Source organism: Sitophilus oryzae, unplaced genomic scaffold (assembly GCF_002938485.1).
Source record: "Sitophilus oryzae breed Bouriz unplaced genomic scaffold, Soryzae_2.0 scaffold_1442_pilon_pilon, whole genome shotgun sequence".
Lineage (NCBI taxonomy): Eukaryota > Metazoa > Arthropoda > Insecta > Coleoptera > Curculionidae > Sitophilus > Sitophilus oryzae.
Window position 1 is genome coordinate 6,215,606 of NW_022146107.1, and position 21,196 is coordinate 6,236,801.

The following is a 21,196-nucleotide window of genomic DNA, read 5'->3' on the forward strand; positions in this document are numbered from 1 at the left end:
AAACTATTCGCGATCTACTCACACTTTTTTGAGCCACCCTTTAGAAGTTCAAATATTTTCCTCAAATACATCCTAATACATACTTTATGTCTGGACTACAAAATTCATAAGTTTTTTATTATAGGAGCTGCAGATGCCCGACGCACTATTGCCGGACCCTGTAGAATCAAGGTGATTACATTGTTGGTGATAAATTAAATACTAGTATTGTGAACATTTTATTCCACCCGACTCTAGTTCGACATATGCTCAACGAATTGTGATCCTAAACCGACCAATCAAATGTAAAGTTTCAGGCATCCGCGTCCGCTTCTCGCAAAAAACAAAAATGTTGTTTCCTAGGATGAACATCTAGGTGCCTGGCGAGGTGCGCGGCTCCAGTATGTTTTGATGCATATATTTGTACATGTTTGATTCAGCATCGCCGGATGGCGAGGTGAATGGCGAGCATCGCGTCGAGGTGAAATGCCTTCACTATGTTTGTACGATAGTCGCGATGCATCCTTCGCGCACCCATTCGCCGTTTTAAAACACTGCGCGTAGGATGCATCGCGGCTACAATCCTGGCGAGCAGCGCGGCCAGCATCTTGGCGAGCATCGCATCGAGATGCCTCACTATGTTTGCGCCCTTAGTGTTATTTTGCTGTTGTAACAACAAAGGCTTCAACACCCAACTGTAATAAAAAACATATTATATTTGACAGAGAACTTTATTTTTCAAAACTTATCTCTTTGATTCATTTAATAGAATTACATGTTTTCCAATATATGATAGTCACTACATTCTCAAGTGAGTTCTTAGTAGGAAGCTGAATCAAGAGGCTGTCTCAAAAGAGAATTTTATCATCGTTTGTAAAGATAAATCAAAGTGGGTAAATTCTACTAAGAAAAATATAAATACTGTAAAAGTATTGTCTATTATTAGTTTCCATATTAAGACTATGGAAACTAAAACAAGGGTAATATTGTGTGCGAAATTTTCTATACCCAAGTTAAACTTTTAGAAAACATTTTCAATTTTTTGTCAAAAATAATATTTGCTGAACATTTTGGGCATACTTAAATGTATTTTTTATAAATAATATAATATCTCTAATATAAAATGGTATATAGATAAAATAAAAAAAGGACTTAAAAATCCTATCGCTTTTTTAGAGAGATTGATTATAAAGAGAAAAGATTGATTAGTCATATTTTCCACTTGTTTCTGTCCTTGGCCTTTATTCTCCAACCATTAACTTTTATCCTTCTCAAGTTCTCTTCAATATCTCTTCTCCATCTGGTTCTTGGTCTAACCACAGAATATCTAGCTACTGCGTAGCTAGATATTCTGTGGTCTAACTCTTCCTTCTTTTTCCACCGTAAGACGTAAAATTCGCGTTTTAACCGGTTAATTCGCGAATTAGCTAATTTCGCGTATTATCCGTAACAGACACACAGATTTAATGAAATGCTGAAGGTTAATATTTATTATCTATAGATTCTTAGACCGCATAGATACTACATTCAATTCGTTTTGTTCAAGGTAACCGCGATACTTTATGCTGCGCCGAATATCTATTTTAAGACGTTACGTCAGCCAGATAAGATTTATAGTATCTGATTATTCTGATTGTGTGTATCTATATGTACAAAACAGATATCTTGTAATCCTTGCTATTTAGGTGGGTATTTATGAGATTGCCATATCTATAAAAAGAGAAACGTCGTGATTTCTTGTTCATAGTCGACAACTAAGTGTTATCTAGTAAGTGTCTGGCAAAGTTCATTTAGGTAAGATAATATTTGTATGTGTATTAAGTGGAATCTGTATTTTGTGTTAATAATAATTTTTATTCAAACTATAATATTAATTTGTAAATTTTAGGTGTACCAACAATAATAATATTTATTAATTTTAAGATATGACAGTAAATAAATTGAAACATGGTAATATATTAAACTACACAAAAATAAAATAATGTAATAATGTAAAATGTATATTTTTATTCAACTAAAACCAAAAATTATGTCTATTAAAAAATGTGTGTGTTCCATTTTATCTTAAGTTTTATTAAGATATCGCACACTTGAGTATGTAACGAAATATTGCTATGATTTGATATGCAAGTTAATCATCATTAGTAAGATATTAGTTCTTTTTCAATTAATCTATTTTTTTAAATATTTCCTTTACATACATATATGAATATATGAATGTCATCGATCGTCGTTTCAGAGGTTAATTGACGCCCGTTTTTCGATGATACGGTACTTTGATATCTATACATTTGTGGTAGGTTTATTAATGAAAAATGTGGATATTTGTTATCTATTGAAACAGAATCCTTAAGTATTGAGTATCTGAACATTAAGGGTTATATCGGATGTTTTTCAAAAGTGGCTCACCCCTATAACTTTTTAATTTTTTTCAGACAAAAAACGTTGGTTGTAATACACATACCTCTACACTCCATAATGGTATGTTAGGTAGAATGACATATCAATTTTTGACAATAATGTCACTTTCTATCAAATAAAGTCTAACTCTTACTAAGGGTACAATTTAAAAATCAAAAGTTTTTGTCATTTCCAGATTGACATATTACTATATATATATTTTCAAATTGACATATTATGATATACCATTCTATTCAGAATGCCACTTTCTATGAAATAAAGTAAAAATTACCGACGGTACCATTTAAAAATCAAAAGTTTGTGTCATTTCCGGTGAAACACGAAGCATCCAAAACTAATTGAATACGCCCGAACCAAATTAACATACCAAACGAGAGGTTTCTCACTGTTGGAATTACATCTACATTTTTTGGCTGTCGCTGGCAATCATTGACATCAATCGATTATAATTGTTATATGGCAGACATAGGCAGTTTTCTTCGCAGTCATTGGCAGTCGCTTGGTAGTAAAATATTTTAGCAGTACATGTACATTTTTTACCCAAGTGAGACACCCCTCGATACCAAATCTCCTTTTTTTCAGAAACAATAAAAAGTTATAGGGATAAGGTACTTTTGAAAAACACCCGGTAAAATGCCATATTACGACGATATATGACTTTTAGTACCTATATATTTTTTAAATTATAGTTGGGGAAAAAAAACATAGAAGTGAAGTAGTTGTTGCTTTTGGAAAAGTTGATAATATTATTATTTTGGGTCACCCTGTACAAGCAAATAAGTTTGCAAGAAAACTAGTTCTGACAGACCCTGTACATTTCAAAATAATTTTAAATTATGCACATGGTCTTCCCACATATGCCCATAAAATATTTTGTTTCTACATATTTCCGTTTTCGTATAACCAGCCGAGGCGAATGAGTTGCGCCACTCTGTATATAGATGTTCCATTTAAAAAACTATTCGCGATCTACTCACACTTTTTGAGCCACCCTTTAGAAGTTCAAATATTTTCCTCAAATACATCCTAATACATACTTTATGTCTGGACTACAAAATTCATAAGTTTTTATTATAGGAGCTGCAGATGCCCGACGCACTATTGCCGGACCCTGTAGAATCAAGGTGATTACATTGTTGGTGATAAATTAAATACTAGTATTGTGAACATTTTATTCCACCCGACTCTAGTTCGACATATGCTCAACGAATTGTGATCCTAAACCGACCAATCAAATGTAAAGTTTCAGGCATCCGCGTCCGCTTCTCGCAAAAACAAAAAATTTGTTTCCTAGGATGAACATCTAGGTGCCTGGCGAGGTGCGCGGCTCCAGTATGTTTTGATGCATATATTTGTACATGTTTGATTCAGCATCGCCGGATGGCGAGGTGAATGGCGAGCATCGCGTCGAGGTGAAATGCCTTCACTATGTTTGTACGATAGTCGCGATGCATCCTTCGCGCACCCATTCGCCGTTTTAAAACACTGCGCGTAGGATGCATCGCGGCTACAATCCTGGCGAGCAGCGCGGCCAGCATCTTGGCGAGCATCGCATCGAGATGCCTCACTATGTTTGCGCCCTTAGTGTTATTTTGCTGTTGTAACAACAAAGGCTTCAACACCCAACTGTAATAAAAACATATTATATTTGACAGAGAACTTTATTTTTTCAAAACTTATCTCTTTGATTCATTTAATAGAATTACATGTTTTCCAATATATGATAGTCACTACATTCTCAAGTGAGTTCTTAGTAGGAAGCTGAATCAAGAGGCTGTCTCAAAAGAGAATTTTATCATCGTTTGTAAAGATAAATCAAAGTGGGTAAATTCTACTAAGAAAAATATAAATACTGTAAAAGTATTGTCTATTATTAGTTTCCATATTAAGACTATGGAAACTAAAACAAGGGTAATATTGTGTGCGAAATTTTCTATACCCAAGTTAAACTTTTAGAAAACATTTTCAATTTTTGTCAAAAATAATATTTGCTGAACATTTTGGGCATACTTAAATGTATTTTTATAAATAATATAATATCTCTAATATAAAATGGTATATAGAAAAAAAAAAAAGGACTTAAAAATCCTATCGCTTTTTAGAGAGATTGATTATAAAGAGAAAAGATTGATTAGTCATATTTTCCACTTGTTTCTGTCCTTGGCCTTTATTCTCCAACCATTAACTTTTATCCTTCTCAAGTTCTCTTCAATATCTCTTCTCCATCTGGTTCTTGGTCTAACCACAGAATATCTAGCTACTGCGTAGCTAGATATTCTGTGGTCTAACTCTTCCTTCTTTTTCCACCGTAAGACGTAAAATTCGCGTTTTAACCGGTTAATTCGCGAATTAGCTAATTTCGCGTATTATCCGTAACAGACACACAGATTTAATGAAATGCTGAAGGTTAATATTTATTATCTATAGATTCTTAGACCGCATAGATACTACATTCAATTCGTTTTGTTCAAGGTAACCGCGATACTTTATGCTGCGCCGAATATCTATTTTTAAGACGTTACGTCAGCCAGATAAGATTTATAGTATCTGATTATTCTGATTGTGTGTATCTATATGTACAAAACAGATATCTTGTAATCCTTGCTATTTAGGTGGGTATTTATGAGATTGCCATATCTATAAAAAGAGAAACGTCGTGATTTCTTGTTCATAGTCGACAACTAAGTGTTATCTAGTAAGTGTCTGGCAAAGTTCATTTAGGTAAGATAATATTTGTATGTGTATTAAGTGGAATCTGTATTTTGTGTTAATAATAATTTTTATTCAAACTATAATATTAATTTGTAAATTTTAGGTGTACCAACAATAATAATATTTATTAATTTTAAGATATGACAGTAAATAAATTGAAACATGGTAATATATTAAACTACACAAAAATAAAATAATGTAATAATGTAAAATGTATATTTTTATTCAACTAAAACCAAAAATTATGTCTATTAAAAAATGTGTGTGTTCCATTTTATCTTAAGTTTTATTAAGATATCGCACACTTGAGTATGTAACGAAATATTGCTATGATTTGATATGCAAGTTAATCATCATTAGTAAGATATTAGTTCTTTTTCAATTAATCTATTTTTTTAAATATTTCCTTTACATACATATATGAATATATGAATGTCATCGATCGTCGTTTCAGAGGTTAATTGACGCCCGTTTTTCGATGATACGGTACTTTGATATCTATACATTTGTGGTAGGTTTATTAATGAAAATGTGGATATTTGTTATCTATTGAAACAGAATCCTTAAGTATTGAGTATCTGAACATTAAGGGTTATATCGGATGTTTTTCAAAAGTGGCTCACCCCTATAACTTTTTAATTTTTTTCAGACAAAAAACGTTGGTTGTAATACACATACCTCTACACTCCATAATGGTATGTTAGGTAGAATGACATATCAATTTTTGACAATAATGTCACTTTCTATCAAATAAAGTCTAACTCTTCCTTCTTTTTCCACCGTAAGACGTAAAATTCGCGTTTTAACCGGTTAATTCGCGAATTAGCTAATTTCGCGTATTATCCGTAACAGACACAGACACAATATTGGAGTATGATCAATTTACTACAAAACATATTTAAATAAACAGCAATATATTTTATAGATCGCTACCTATATACACGGGGCAGAAGAGAGTCTACGTGGATTTGACGAATATGTCACCGCAAAACACACTCCATCCACTCATTACAATAGCTGTCCATATACCTATGTACATGCAAAAAATAGTTGCGTGATTTTATTATTTTTTTTATAGTTATTCTTCGCAATTATTTAATATTTTTAAAGATTATGTCTCATTTACATAGAAAAACGCTGAAAAAAACTGATTAGGTACTTTGGACTTTTAGTAATGGAAGCTCGAATGGATTAGTTTAGTAATATTATTTATAGCGCGCACATGAATTGCTCTCTAAAAGAGAATTTCGTTTCCTCCCTTACACCTCGTAGATACAGAACGGATCAACGACGTACTGTATGTATTATACAGGGTTGGGTTGGTTGGGTTGGCAATTATACAGGGTGTCCCGATATTCCGTGGACATAGAACTACTACGTATTTTTGGAATCGAAGTGAGTTTATTGGACAAAATTTACCTCTATACAAAAGTGCTTCGTTTGTCCGTTAGAGGGCAATAAACTTAAAAAAAATAAACAGACCTGTTAAGATATTTTAAGAACCGATATTCCGATTTGAAGGAGATTTAGGGTGCGTTATTTTTTAAAGTTTGATGCCCTCTAGCGGACAAACGAAGCATTTTTATATATAGAGGTAAATTGTGTCCAATAAATTTATTTTGATTCCAAAAATACGTAGTAGTTCTATGTCTACGGAATAATGGAACATCCTGTATATTTACCACCAAAATGAAACTATGATTAATTTTAAAACAGAAGCTGATAGATTGTCAAAATTGTGTTTTTAATTATGTCGTTATTGCGTTTTTTTTTAGGAACAATAATTATGATTAGATCATGTAGAATTGACAACGTGTCATATCATTAAAACCACTGCCAAAGAAATATTATGCAAAAAATCATAACTTACACCTCAAAAAATAGTTTTCTATAATATACAGAAACTTCTGGGTTCCAAATATACGACCATTTAAAATATTTTCAATTATCTAAGACACACACTGTAGGCATTACCTATAACAAAAATTATTTGATCAAAACCCGATAAATAAATATTATATATGTATACAAAAAGCATTAAATCAAGTTCTGTTGCCCTTTAGTAAGTAGGTATAACTTGAAGAGTGCAAAGTATACTGGTCTGGGATCACAGGTGTTACCGATATATAGACACCAAAAGATAATTTCAAACAGGTAGTCGTATAAATAAATTAATTTCAGACTAGATCAGATCTCTATAAAAGCCGCCAACGAATCGATAGGTACTCTTTTTGGGTATCATCTCTGAACATAGAGCTAACGATTTATTATAGATCACATTTTTTATATTCCTTATATAGTGAGTTCCACCAGTGAAAATTTAAACTGTAAGTGTCAAAACATTTAATTTTACTTACTACCTATACGTTTAAATATGCAAAACATTTCAAATTATACAGAATTTTAATAAATTAATTTGAATTATTAAAGATCAGTTTAAACTTTAATATGTAAAAATATATTTGAAACGAATAGAAACAGCGGGTGGTTATAAAATTGTATAAAATCTAGAAAAAAAATCTTTGTTTATTTATTATTTGGCCTTCTAAACCGAATTTAATGTTATCTAGGTCAACGAAATCATATAGGTATTTTACAGCATTTTTCTTTCATTAAATAAAGAAATTTAATAGAGTATTGCAATATGTTTCAAACCATAGACTTAAAATAAAATTATTTTAAGTCTTATGTTTCAAACGCTTTAGTTTCAAACTATATTTTTATTAGATACTTTGGTATGTACTTAACTTATTTTGATAATTACTTTCTGGTATAATAGTGCTAGTGTCCCACACCTACAGAAATTGCGACTGCATTCTTTGATTATCTCTTGAGCACACGAGGTGTGAAATTTAAAAAAAAATGACGTCTAGAGATTGACCTCGACAAAATTATCATCTATTGTTATTCGCCAGTCGTCTTTGACGCCGTTTTTTTTAATCATACTTATCATAAAGTTCTTATCATAGAGTTAAAAATTAAAAGTTCTTATACTCATATTAATTCTGTTTTGTGAATTCTGGTCAATATTAAAATTGCATCAATTTCAGACTAAATAAACTATAACTATGAGTTATTTTTTCATATAATTCTATAATAATAGTATTTTATCATATTAGTTTTTGCAGTGTAGTAATAATTATTATCAATTATATTTTTTCAATATTTGCAAAACGCTAGATAAATCGCGTAATTACATGTCTACCTGTCTAGGATAACCAATATAAATAATCCTTGTAGTTTTTGATATGTATCTTAAAACTACTTCATTAGTGAAGAGATTATGATTTTTTAGAAATACGAATCTATGTAGTGAATGATCGAAAAAAAACGGCGTCAGCAATAGCTTAGAAATGAAGACTGCTGTCATTTTATATGTAGAATTAAATGAGGAATGTCATCGATCGTCATTTCCAAGAATTCCAAGCCAATTGAACGCGATAAACGAGAAACCCTGTAAAACATACGAAACCGAGACACCCTGTATATATGACACCATGTTCTTTATTTAAAGTTTTTTACTATCTTCAATAGGTAAGCCTGCTGTTAATATTTATACATGTAATGTTCACAGAAAATATACCTAATTATTTTTTTGATCATTTATTTTTACCAAACGATTATTTCCATTATTTGTAATTTAACTGTTTAATGTACCAACATAATGGTTTTGTTACCTATTGCGGTAATTTACTTAAAATTATAAAAAAGATAGTGCCAATATTAGAATACTTTATAAAATTTAAATTAGGTAAACTGCTTTTAAAAAATGACTTTGTATCTGAGTATTTTATCTATTAAATATACAGGGTGTTTCAATATTCCGTAGATATAGAACTACTATGTATTTTTGGCATCAAAATAGGTCCGTAAAATAAGTAATTGGACACAATTTACTCTATACAAAAGTGCTTCGTATGTCTATCAGAGGGCATCAAACTTAAAAAAAAATAAAAACATTTTTTAAGACAATTTAAGAAAAGTTATTCCGATTTGAATGAGATTTGGATTAGGTTAGGTTAGGTTGTTAGGAGCCTATGTTTTGCTAAGTGCTTTAACATTTAACTTTCTCGAAATCAAGAAAAAGTACGGGAACGGTGAAAACTACCCCCACCCCTATACTAGTATATACCAGCACCGATTTTTTTTTGTAAATTGACCCTTCTAGTATTTACTACATTTTTTGTTTCGTGTAAAAAACGTCACCGCGCATACTTTTTGAGGAAAAAAATAATATTTTTCCGAATCTGATTTGATCAAACCAAAAAATGTTTCTTGTCACATCAATCCTGTGATGAAGCTATGGAGGCGCATAAAATCTATTACGCTTTAACAAGCGTAATAATTGGCGAAAATATGAAATTTTATGTTAGTATCATAAATTATATTTGATAATAAGCTTCATAAAAAGCTTAAAAAAATTGATAAATTTTAAATTAATTAACGGTCGTGTTGATTTTTGATTGATGTCCTCTAATGGACAAACGAAGCTCTTTTGTACAGTACGTCTGCTGGATCTGTGTCTATGAAAGGAATGCGGACAAAAAACATTTAAATAAACAACAATATATTTTATTCGTCGACTTGACGAGTACGTCACCGTAAATCGCTCCGCCCACTCATTTTATTGGTTACTTGCAAATTTGTCGAATTTTTATTGATGGGACGCGTCGTCTAATTTTTTACGAAAAACATGGAGAGAATATCGTTTCCCCTCTCACGGATACCCCGTAGCTACAGAAGGGACAAACGTACAGTATAGAGGTAACTTGTGACCAATTAACTTATTTTGATTCAAAAAATACGTAGTTGTTCTATGTCCGCGGAATATTGGAACTCCCTGTACATTTTGGAGGTAAGCTTTTTTAATTCTCCAATTTTTTGTTCTCAAAAACTATACGATGTGGCTTTTTTTCTTACAAGAGACAAAAACTGTAGTAAATACTAGGAGGACCATTTTACGAAAAAAAAAACAGAAAAAAAATATAATCAGTGGTCGGTGGAGTTGGAAAATATTTCTACTAGAATTTATAGGGGTCGGAGTAGTTTTCACCTTCCCCGTAATTTTTCTGTATTTTTGTGAAAGTCAAATGTTAAAGCGCTTAGCAAAACATAGACCCCACAAATCTCATTCAATTCGGAGTAACGGTTCTTAAAATATCCTAAAAAATGTGTTTATTTATTTAAAGTTTGATGCCCTCTAACCAAACCAAACTAACCACTTTTGTATAGAGGTAAATTGTGCTCAACGAACTTATTTTGATTCCAAAAATACTAACAATAACTACTGCTATATTCACGGAATATTGGGACATCCTCTACAATAATTTCAAGTAGCGATAGTACGAGTATATAAATCTTATCTAAAAATCGATTACATCATTACAGATGCCTAATTACATTGATTAAAATAAAATTTTAATCTCTCCAAAAAATCCTATATGGGTATTTCGCCACTGCAAGAAAAAAAAGTGGCGAAATACCCATATAGGATTTTTTGGAGAGATGAATCCGCCACATAGATATAGACATTTTTTAAAATTTTGATATTAGATTCAATCGTTTTTATTCGTGTTTATTAAAAAGTTCTAAATTCTATGTGTATTATTACTACTTTTAGCACAAAAACTATCGAATTATCAAATTAATTCCTAATTAATTTTTTTTGTTTACGCGGGTTTCAAACTGTGGTCCGAAGCCGTAAAGATCTACTGACCAGGCAACTGTCTAAATCGACTTATTCACAATATGTCGGAGTTCATTCTGTCTCTAATTGGCGTAAATTAGCAATGCGTTTGACAAGTCTGAACAGGTTTTATAATATGGCACCTGAATAAACAATAGGGCGGAATTCCCAGACGGTGTCGCCTTAACGTCGCTTAACTTCGGTGATCGAATAGAAATATGTGTATGTGTGTAAACGTAGCTGGGTCGATGCCCGCATATCTGTGACGCAGAAGTGACATTTCTGAAGTTCTGCATCTTTTTTGGCACTGGTTACCATAATTTGCTGTTCATCAACTGTGACTTTGTCATAACATTGAAAATACTTAGTTCAAAAAAACGGTTAAATAAATGTCGTACATGTCTAATAAAATGGCATTAGAATTTCCTGAGAATTTAAAACTTTCCCTTTTTAATAGATAATGGTGTATAATCGTATTCAATAGATATTTTAATGAATGATATAAAAATACACAAAAATATATACATTATAAACAAAATTATGATGAACATGTAACAATAAATAAGAGAAAATAATGCAGAGAAAAACAACAAAAATATAGTTAGAAAAACAAGTAAAGTAATAATTTGATTTGTGTTGATATTATTTACCTATTTACCGGATGGTGCATCGTCGTTGGAAACAGAAAATCGCATGCAAATTTTGAACTATCTAGATATTAGGTTCGTTCCAACCCGCGTAAGAAACGGTTTCTTACAGTAAGGAGTTTGCGCAGAAGTTGAAAAGCGTTCCAACCGGATTTACTGTCGGTTAGTAAATCAGATATTTTCTGTTCCATCTTAAATTGAAAACTGTTTGAAAACTGTCAGAACGGTTTGCAAAATTTTCTCGTATTATTTATCCGACGCATGCGTATTACCGTATAACCACGCCATAACTAATACAATAATAGCAAATTTGATTATACTCGTATCTGTTTGAATAATTTAAACGGGCTGTTTAACTAATTAAAGACTTCTGAATAGATATCATGAGTGACGAAGAGTATAGTAGTGAGATTAGTGACGTGTCGTCCATGGAAAGTAGTGATGAGGAGGATTTAGAATTGCTACTAGATGAGCACAGAATTTATAATCAAAATTATTTAGGTAAAATCGACATTTTTGCACATAAATTTATCTAATCTCTTATTGTGTTAATATTTTCAGAGGAAACCGTGCCTCAATATTCCAATGAAGTTTTCTTTGAAAATTTTAGGCTTTCAAGACAAAGTGCTAATCACGTACATAGCTGAAAGGTTTGAAATAAGCCAGCATTTTAATAGCCAAGTTGGCCAATATGGCAATATTCGTGCTTTGCATCAAGTAAAATATAAAATAATCATTTGCTGAAATTGGTATTTTCTTTAAAGATAATTATCTTGTTGAGCCATTTTCCTAGTTTTTTCAGAGACAACAACCACAGCAACAACCTTGTTTACTCAATGTTGCCTTAGACGAATTTTAGGTTATGTTATTTTATTTAAAATTCACACTTGACAGACAAAATATTAAGCAGGTGTTCCTACCCTAGTTTCAAATTGGTCAGAAAACAATTAATTTTACAGACACGCGCATTGGACAAGATTTGCAAATTGTTGCAAATCTGTTTATGATTCATGGTTGGAACGAACCTATTGGCTCCCCTGTTAATTTTACAGCGAAGTTGTAAATAGGTTTTTAAAAGGTCTACGTACGCTGAATAAACATGTCAAATTTGAACATTTTTGGTCAAGCAGATTTTTAGTAATTTAAGAAAAATGGCATCTATTTTTAAAGTAAAACTGAAGATGCAACAATGCAAAACCAATGTATCAAATGCCAACGTTCTTAAGTTATCTATGTCCTATAGTTTTGTCAAATTGTATTTTCTAAAAGTTATGCTTTTGCCTCATTCGAACCAGTTTTAACTTACTAAAATACATTTTGGGGACACTAAGCCTAAGTACTATAACGTAGTAGTGTAGACAGCACAACCAAAATCAACAAATTACATTTGACCAACATTTGACGATGATAAAATCATAGGTTGACAACTTAAGGCATGTTGAAATTCGACTGGTTCTGCATTGTTACCTGTTCACTTTCAATTTTAAAATAGATGCAGTTTTTCTTAAATTACTTGAAATCGGATTGTCCAAAATTGTTCAAATTTGGCATGTGTATTCAGCATAGGGGAGCCAATATTTGGACAGTTTAAAATTTGGATGGGATTTCCTATGTTTCCAATGATGATGCACCACCCGGTATATAAATGCATAGTCATTATCTTTTATTACCAAAGTTTTATTACAACTTTTTGACACAATTTAAGGTATTACTTACCTTTATCTATGGTCTTATTACGAGTTTTTTAAGTTCACTGTTAAGGTGGATTTTCATCAAACGGACAAAACTGCCGCGAATCCGAGATTCTGTCATTTTCAACAAAGCAGCAACTGGAGTGTCCAAAATGAGGAACATTTTGGAGGTTTTCGTTAACAATGAGAAGTTGTTGAAGTATCACGTTTTCCTATAACTATTATCACTCTTTCCGTAATAAACTAAATAAATTTTGTGCTTCTTTAACATTTTAAAACAGCAAAAAATATGACGTTAATTAAAATTCTATCAATAACAATCTACAGAGCAATAACGCATAGAAACGCTTATTAATTTTTAGGACTTCTAACTATATTTTCATGTTTTTTTTTTAATTTTCTCTAAAACGGTATAGAAATTTGGAAAATTATAAACGGGATTAACTATTTGAGAACAAGCAAAAATTTTCACGAAGAATGCATTTTTTTCAAAATGTAATAATTAAATAGTTTTTCCACTTGTGAAGACAATTCGGGGACATACTGTATATAATTACCAAAATAATAAAAATGAAGGTAAATAATTAGATATAAACGAAATAAGCTAAATCGAAAAATGTGATGAAATAAAATTGAGGGTATGTGTGTAATTTTTTAGTTTGTGAACATTATAACATTTGGATTTTATAATTTGCTTGGCGCTTTCCTGGATAGTAAAATATTTTTTTTAATATTCGGGATTCGCGACAATTTACCTAAATCCGGGAAACCCCGGATTTTCTCGGATGTCCTGGAATCTTATATAAACTGCAGAAAATATTTACAAAATAAAAGATGCCGTTTCAGTCTGTGTCTGTTTGGTGAATTCAAGTTTGTTTTCGAAAGTGAAAACATGTTTCCGTTTCTGTTTTGTTAAACAAAACTAGTTTTAATTGGGTCTCTGGTGGAAATTTGCCCTTAATGACTATAAAACGGAAGTACTACAATCTTAAAAATATATTTTAACCGAATCACTGTAATTGATATTACTATGTCTGAAATATCTGTGGTTTTTCTATACAATTAATTTCACAATGACTTGATTAGATTACTTAGATAAGCTGTGCTTACAAAAAATCCTATTGTACATTCGATTAAACTAAAGGTTAGGAGTCATTTAATGTCGAGAATTTCCCAGATCAGTTATAACTAAATTCAACTAAATTCAACTAAATCACCTTTTGGATGATGTATACTTACTATACTTTTTTTACAGGATCTTGGTAGACACCATGGTAGATGTATTTTCCCTTCGTCATGGTACCCACGATTCTGAAGATGACGGAAGCAACCCCAATATCGCCAAAGCGACAGCAATGTGCGTTCTGTTCACTTGTTCCTTTGTTCTTGGCTGTTTGCCCATCAAACTTACCAGATGGTTGGTTAGTAAAAGTGACAATAAGGATACCGCCGTTGAAAGCAACAAATATGTTCAAATGTTATTAGGTCAGTAGAAATATTAAGTAATTATTTTTTTTTAAAAACTTTTTTGCGTTAATACTTCTGAGTGGTAACAACGCTATCACAAAGCCTAAAAAAATTCTCAACACTAATGTGTTACAACTAAAGACAATTGATTATTGCTGAAATTAGTTTGTAAAAACGCAAATCTATTTTTAAAAATAATTATTTATCCTCCTTAATAATGCAAGTCCAAAATTGCAGTTATTTAGATAGTTGTAATTTTTATAGAAAATAAAACCATTAAATATTCAGAAGTCTTTTAAAACGTATACCGGGTGTTTCTCATAAGTGGATAGTGGTTCACCTTTATAACTTTCTCATTTTTTCAGATAGAAAAACGAGATTTTGTATGTTAGTATATGACATCAACTAGGATTGATTGTCGTATTCAATTGTTTTCGGTAACTTCCTGTTTAACCGGAAATTACTACAACTTTTGATTTTTAAAGGGCACCCTCGGTATTTTTTACTTTATTGGAGAGAAAATGACACTTGTCCTGCCTAAAAAGATGCCCAAAACGAATTTTTAATCATATCTCATTTTTTTTCAAATGGAACGAGGGCATTTTTTACGAATAATTTGGGATCACCGATATTTCGAGTCAAATTGTTTCATTTATTTCCATGGCACTCTAAATTGAAATTTAAAATACGATTTTTTTCAGAGTATCGTTTTCTTTCGAATAAAGTAAAAAATTATAAGTGAAGAGTGTCACATCATGGATCACTGAGCGATCCCTTCCTAACAAATACAGGAGTTAGGTAGGGATGTATTTTAGCGCCTCTCCTATTCAACATATTCATGGCAGCTACAGATGGCAGCGCTCTCCATTATAGTTGACAGCAAACTGCAGGAGAGGGGATTGGGCATTAGATATAGATACGACGGCGGTCTGCTCAACATAAAAAGACTCAGGGCCAAGACACGTACAAAATTCATCACAGAACTTCAATACGCTGATAACTGCGCTCTAGTTGCAAAAACGTTACAACAATTACATATTGGCATATGTAGCGGAATTTAATTATCTAGGTAGTTTCATTTTCGGAAAAGGCCAATATCGAGTCTGAAATTCAGCACAGGATTAGCAGCGCCATCTGGAAATTAAAAGACAAGGTTTTCTACAAATACATTTAAATTAAAATATACGACGGCCTCCCCATAAGAGCAATGAGAGGATTTACGTCCCAGTATTGAAGGACAGAAAATCGAGTCTGAATGGTTCAGGACATAAGTTCATCCTTGTTTAGTCAAACCTCCTACAACACGAGGATAGACTTATGTAGGAAATGCATTGAAATTCTATAGCCATCCTTCAATATCGGGAGAGGAATTTAAGCGGTACCATCCGTATATTTTATTTAAACGTATTTGGTTTTCTACAATTGACAAAAACGAAACTTGCAGCAGAGAAGAACAAACGTTTGTTCTTCTCTGCTTGCAGTGTACCGAGCAATTATAATCCCCAGCATGTTATATGGAAGCGAAACCTGGGTGCCATGCCGTACCGCCGGCACACGACGGCATTAAACAAGTTGCAACAGAGACACCTTAGACAACTCTTAAGAATCTGATCATGTCTCAAACGTATCGGTCCTTGAAAAAGCTAACTGCGAGAGTATTGAAGTCATGGTTACAAAATCCCGCTTAAGAAGGGCTGGTCACGTATGCAGAATGCAAGAAAACCGCATACCAAAATTTCTGCTTTACGCCCTTTACGGTGAGCTTGTAGACGGTAAGAGGAGGCCGGGTGGACAACTTATAAGGTACAAGGACATTTTCCACGAAAACTTAAAGGGGATTAATATGCAGAATGAGTGGGAAGAAACAGCTCACAATAGAACTCATTGTAGAAGAATTGTAAACTCAGTTAACAGTGACAACCAAAAAGTAAAGAGACAACAATGCAATGAGATTTTTGAATGTCCGGAGTGCGGTAGGCAGATAACATCACGTATCAGGCTTTTCAGTCACAGAAAAGCTCATGAAAGAAAACGCTTTGCGTGACCATTTTCTGATGCGTGTCAAATACTCGTCAGCGAGTAATGGCAGTATATGTAGTAAAGTAAAAAATACCGAGCGTGTCATTTAAAAATCAAAAGTTGTAGTCATTTAGGAGGGCAACAGGAAGTAACGGAAAACAACTGAATACGTCAATCAATCCTATGTCATATGTTAACTAACACACCAAATCTCGTTTTTTTATCTGAAAAAAAAAAATAAAAACGTTATAGGGGTGAGCCACTTTTAAGAAAAAACTCGGTATAAAGTCATATTCATGTTTAAAGCTTATCCCATGCATAATAAAAAAATATTTCTCAGAGAAATTATTGTTGTTGACTTCACTTAATTAATGTTGTTTATTGTTAAGGATGGTATTTACAGGTTAAGGAACAATAATTTTATCGTTTATAGGAATTTCTGTATCTGATTCACAATATATTTTTCATTATTTAAATGTAGTAGAGCGTCAGTTATTCGAATATATTGGGGGATTTGGAGTACCATTTCACAGAACTGTTTATACTTATATCATAGAACTGTATGTACGTAATATGTGTAAATATATAGTCTATCCAAGTCATTCGTCGTCGTTGGATAGACCATCTATGGTCTGGTTTGGTTAGGCTTATATGAATGATTATGTATTAATTATGTACTACTGAACATTATTTTGTTTTTTAACCCATATACTTTATCTTCAATACTTAGTCATTCATTAGATGATCCGTTATCACTAAATATATTGAATATAGTTTCTCGCTTTTTATTAAACATATTGTAATAGACCACTTGTAATAGACCACAATAGACCTTTACTACATAGAACAAAAAGAAATCGCGAGAATGTTATTATTTTGGTAGTCAACAAAACCAGAAAGTAATAATTATAAACTGCGATAATTTATATTTCATATTGTGATATTTACTTAGGTCTTGGGGGCGGTGTTCTTCTCTGTACAACTTTTCTTCATCTGCTTCCGGAAGTCGCGGAAACATTTGAAGAGCTAAATTTAACACCGAATTTGGAAATACATTACGCCGAACTGCTGATGTGCATTGGTTTCTTCATCATGTACTTCGTAGAAGAATGTGTTCACGTTTATTTGCACAGGTAAGAGAAAATATTAAAGGGGATGCCCCACTACCCGGATCTACTTTATTTTTTATGCCAAATCGAATAAAAAGGGCAAAAACAACAATTATTTAAAAAAAAAGATGTTTTATAGAGTTTAGTACTATTTGTTTAATATGATTGTAATTATATTTAAAAACTAAATACTCAAACGTAGAAATACTTATAGCTGTCTTCCTTGCACGTTTTAATTACCTTTCTGAATCTGCACTGAGGTATCTCTATTTATGTATTAATATCTAAGGGTACGTTTATGTTGTAGCTGCGATAAACGATAAAAGCAGTGAATTAGCGCTGCTCAACTGCCAACAGTGTCTCGACGCGTTGCTCCAATATAAACACCTACATATAAATTAATATAATAATATTCTTTGCTTCGCTACTATCGCTGCTCTTATCGTTTATCGCCGCTCCAACATAAACGCACCCTAATAATTCACTGCTTTTATCGTTTATCGCAGCTCCAACGTACCCTTAGTTAGGAGGGTTGTCTTTTATGTTCTGCATATAGAAACATAGTACGCGCCTATTAACATATATGAAATGTCAAATATAACTGTCATATTCAGTTAAAGCCAAAGTTTTAGACCGCTTCGTTAAAACTGTACCTAAATTGAATTTTTGAGTTGGCGAGTCAGTCGAGAAAATTTTCCTGCAATAATTTTTTACAATTTTCGGAGACATTTGTCTCAACAAGAATGCCTTGCCGAGCTGGCTTCTGTTTTCGGCAATGAAACACCACATCAGTCGACAATTTATCGTTGGTATGGAGAATTTTAACGTGGACTGATTAATCTTAGCGACGATGAAAGAACAGGTCTACCAACAAAGGCATTCACCTAGGAAAACGTCGATACTGTACGTAAACTGACCTGTAAGAGCTGGCCCAAGAAGTTCGATGTGTCACATATCACGATATTGACACACTATTGGGAATTTCAAAGACATCAATTCAAATTTTACATGAAGAATTATACTGAATTTATCGACCCTTTTTTTGCATTAAAATATGTAGCACTTATAGAACTTTTACACTTAAAATTTCATTCAAATCGCTAAAAGTACTTGGAAGAAAATTACACTAAATCGAAGGATTATTAAGACTTTAACACCCTGTTGCCAGGAAATAAAGCAGAATCGGTCCTATGTTGATATGAAAAATAAATCTTATTTTTACGTGAGGAATCTCCCCACGAGAGATGGCACATGTTTTTTGAAACACATGCCGGTAGTAATTGCTGAGTTTTGTAATAAACGAACCGTCAACGACGAATGATCCTCCACCAATGCAAGCTCCCACACAACCCGAAAAACAATTGAACTTTTATAGCCAGAAAACACCGAATTGTTTGACCGTTCTCCATACAGTCCGGATCTAAGTCCTAACGACTTTTCTACTTTTCCAAAAATTAAGAATGAATTGGGTTATCAAAGGTTCCAGTCCTCAAAAGATGCAGTCAGCGCCTTCAAAAACGCAGTTTTGAAGGTAGCAACTAGCGAATGGAATAACTGCTTTCGGAGTTGGTTCCAACGGATGCAAAAATGCATTTCCCTTAGTGGACAATAATTTGAAAAACAATGGTGTTTAAAAATTATCTACTGTTTTTCTCGACCGTCATATGCAAAATATAAAAGACAACCCTCGTATAATACCAAAATAATTTCTTGGCGTCTACTAATAAAAGGTATCTTTTTTTAGAAAAGAAGCTGAAGCTCTCACTTCACCTTTGATAAGGACACTTTCTGTACGTCGCGGAGATACCCCACGGTGCTCTGCGCACATCGAACCTATCAAGGAGGTTATTGTAGAAGCTCACATTCACAATCACACGGCACACTCTCACAAGCACACCCACGTAGTCGCAATCGAAGTGGATTCCACAGTTAAGGCCATTCGAGGTTTGCTAGTAGTGTTGGCCTTATCCGTTCACGAACTATTCGAAGGATTGTCCGTGGGACTAGAATCCAGCGCTGGAAACGTGTGGTACATGTTCGGAGCAGTAGCCGCTCACAAGCTAGTGATCGCTTTTTGTATAGGAGTCGAACTGGTCACGACCAACATGAAAACATACCTTATCGTGATCTATGTTTTTACGTTTGCGGTAGTGAGTCCCATGGGAATAGGTATTGGAATGGCAATTAGCAACTTAGAAGAAAACTCCTCTGACGTGGTGTCGGTGTTTTTGCAAGGACTTGCTTCCGGCACATTGTTATACGTTGTGTTTTTTGAAATCTTACAAAACGAAAGAAAAACTGGATTGAGGCAGTATTTCTCGATACTGTTTGGGTTTGTTTGTATGTTTGGAATAACAATTTTGGGATAGTGTACCTAATTCAACCCTATATTTTGAAACAAACCAAAGATGTGATTTCAATTAATATTGATTCCAAATCTGTGACTATGATAATTTATATCAAGATTTTGAATTATATTATTTGAAATTAGGCTCATTTGAGTTTTAATAATGTTTACACAATACACTTTTTTTTCTTATACAACTTGTTTTCTGTTTTACACCTAATTAGTTTTGTTTAGCAAAACCGACATGCTTAATAATAATTGTTTGGATTATTCAGATTTGGATTTGGAGCTAACGTCAAACACCTATATCAAAATACAATTAAGTATATAAGACATATAACTGTATCAGTTAAATCAACGTAATACATATTGTATTTAACAGTGGATTGTTTTAGTTTTATTTCATTTTCCTCTCACCTGATTTGGGGGTAAAAAAATATTCGCCGTAAATTTCAGCAGTTAAATTTACTTACTTTAAAAGACATTTATTTGTATGGTAGGTTAAACATGGGTATTACTGCGGATGTAAATAGGTAAGTAGGTATTACTGCGTTTTTTTATTTGTCAGAATTAAATGATTTTGCAAGCAGTGAGCGATAAAGCATGACAAAATTAATTTAATATTCATACAACATTAAAAATCAAAACCATTATTACCTGTTTAGCGTTAACACAGTAGCAAAGATAATTTTGCTAATGTGATAGGTTACAGTTGAGGGTTGGAACCTTTGGTGTTACACAGCAAAATAAAAAACACTAAATCACCACAATACACCAAAACACTTTTACTTTTACACTGGACGCGCGTTTCGCTAACCATGTTAGCATCATCAGCAGATGATTATAAACTGTTCTGATGATTATAAAATTGTTAAATGTTTTTTGTCCGCATTCCTTTCAAAGATACAGATCCAGCAGACGTACTGTACCTAGTATTTAATTTTTTTATCCGAAAAATTAAAAAAATTATAGGAGTGAGCCGCTTTCGAGAAACACCCGGTATTAATACACGCATCTACATTTTTTTAAATAGTCTATTATAAATGGAAAAGAATATTTAATAAAACCTACAATTATTTCTATTCACGTAAAGGATGGATTAAGTTTTAATATAAAAA

The 21,196-nt window shown here is 32.5% G+C and overlaps 1 protein-coding gene across 6 annotated transcripts; it reads left to right on the top strand.

Moving 5' to 3' along the window:
- The first annotated feature begins 134 nt into the window (after positions 1-134).
- Positions 135-20,464, top strand: LOC115877143 (zinc transporter ZIP3-like). Of its 6 annotated transcripts, none has more exons than XM_030893295.1 (4): positions 135-171; positions 14,392-14,621; positions 17,575-17,755; positions 19,476-20,464. In XM_030893295.1, exons 2-4 carry the CDS (start codon positions 14,408-14,410, stop codon positions 20,098-20,100), a joined length of 1,020 nt encoding a protein of 339 aa, XP_030749155.1. In that variant the 5' UTR covers positions 135-171; positions 14,392-14,407; the 3' UTR covers positions 20,101-20,464. The 6 variants fall into 6 exon arrangements, with proteins under 6 accessions (XP_030749155.1, XP_030749149.1, XP_030749151.1 ...); XM_030893289.1 differs by lacking the exon at positions 135-171 and adding an exon at positions 5,030-5,121; XM_030893291.1 differs by lacking the exon at positions 135-171 and adding an exon at positions 7,171-7,269.
- Positions 20,465-21,196: the final 732 nt, after the last annotated feature.

What these genes read in the sequence shown, in the direction of transcription:
- LOC115877143 (XM_030893295.1), top strand. Translation starts at nt 14,408, where the DNA reads ATGGTAGATGTATTTTCCCTTCGTCATGGTACCCACGATTCTGAAGAT. An exon ending in ATATGTTCAAATGTTATTAG is followed by an intron (nt 14,622 to 17,574) that starts GTCAGTAGAAAT and finishes ATATTTACTTAG; the next exon opens with GTCTTGGGGGCGGTGTTCTT. An exon ending in GTTCACGTTTATTTGCACAG is followed by an intron (nt 17,756 to 19,475) that starts GTAAGAGAAAAT and finishes ATCTTTTTTTAG; the next exon opens with AAAAGAAGCTGAAGCTCTCA.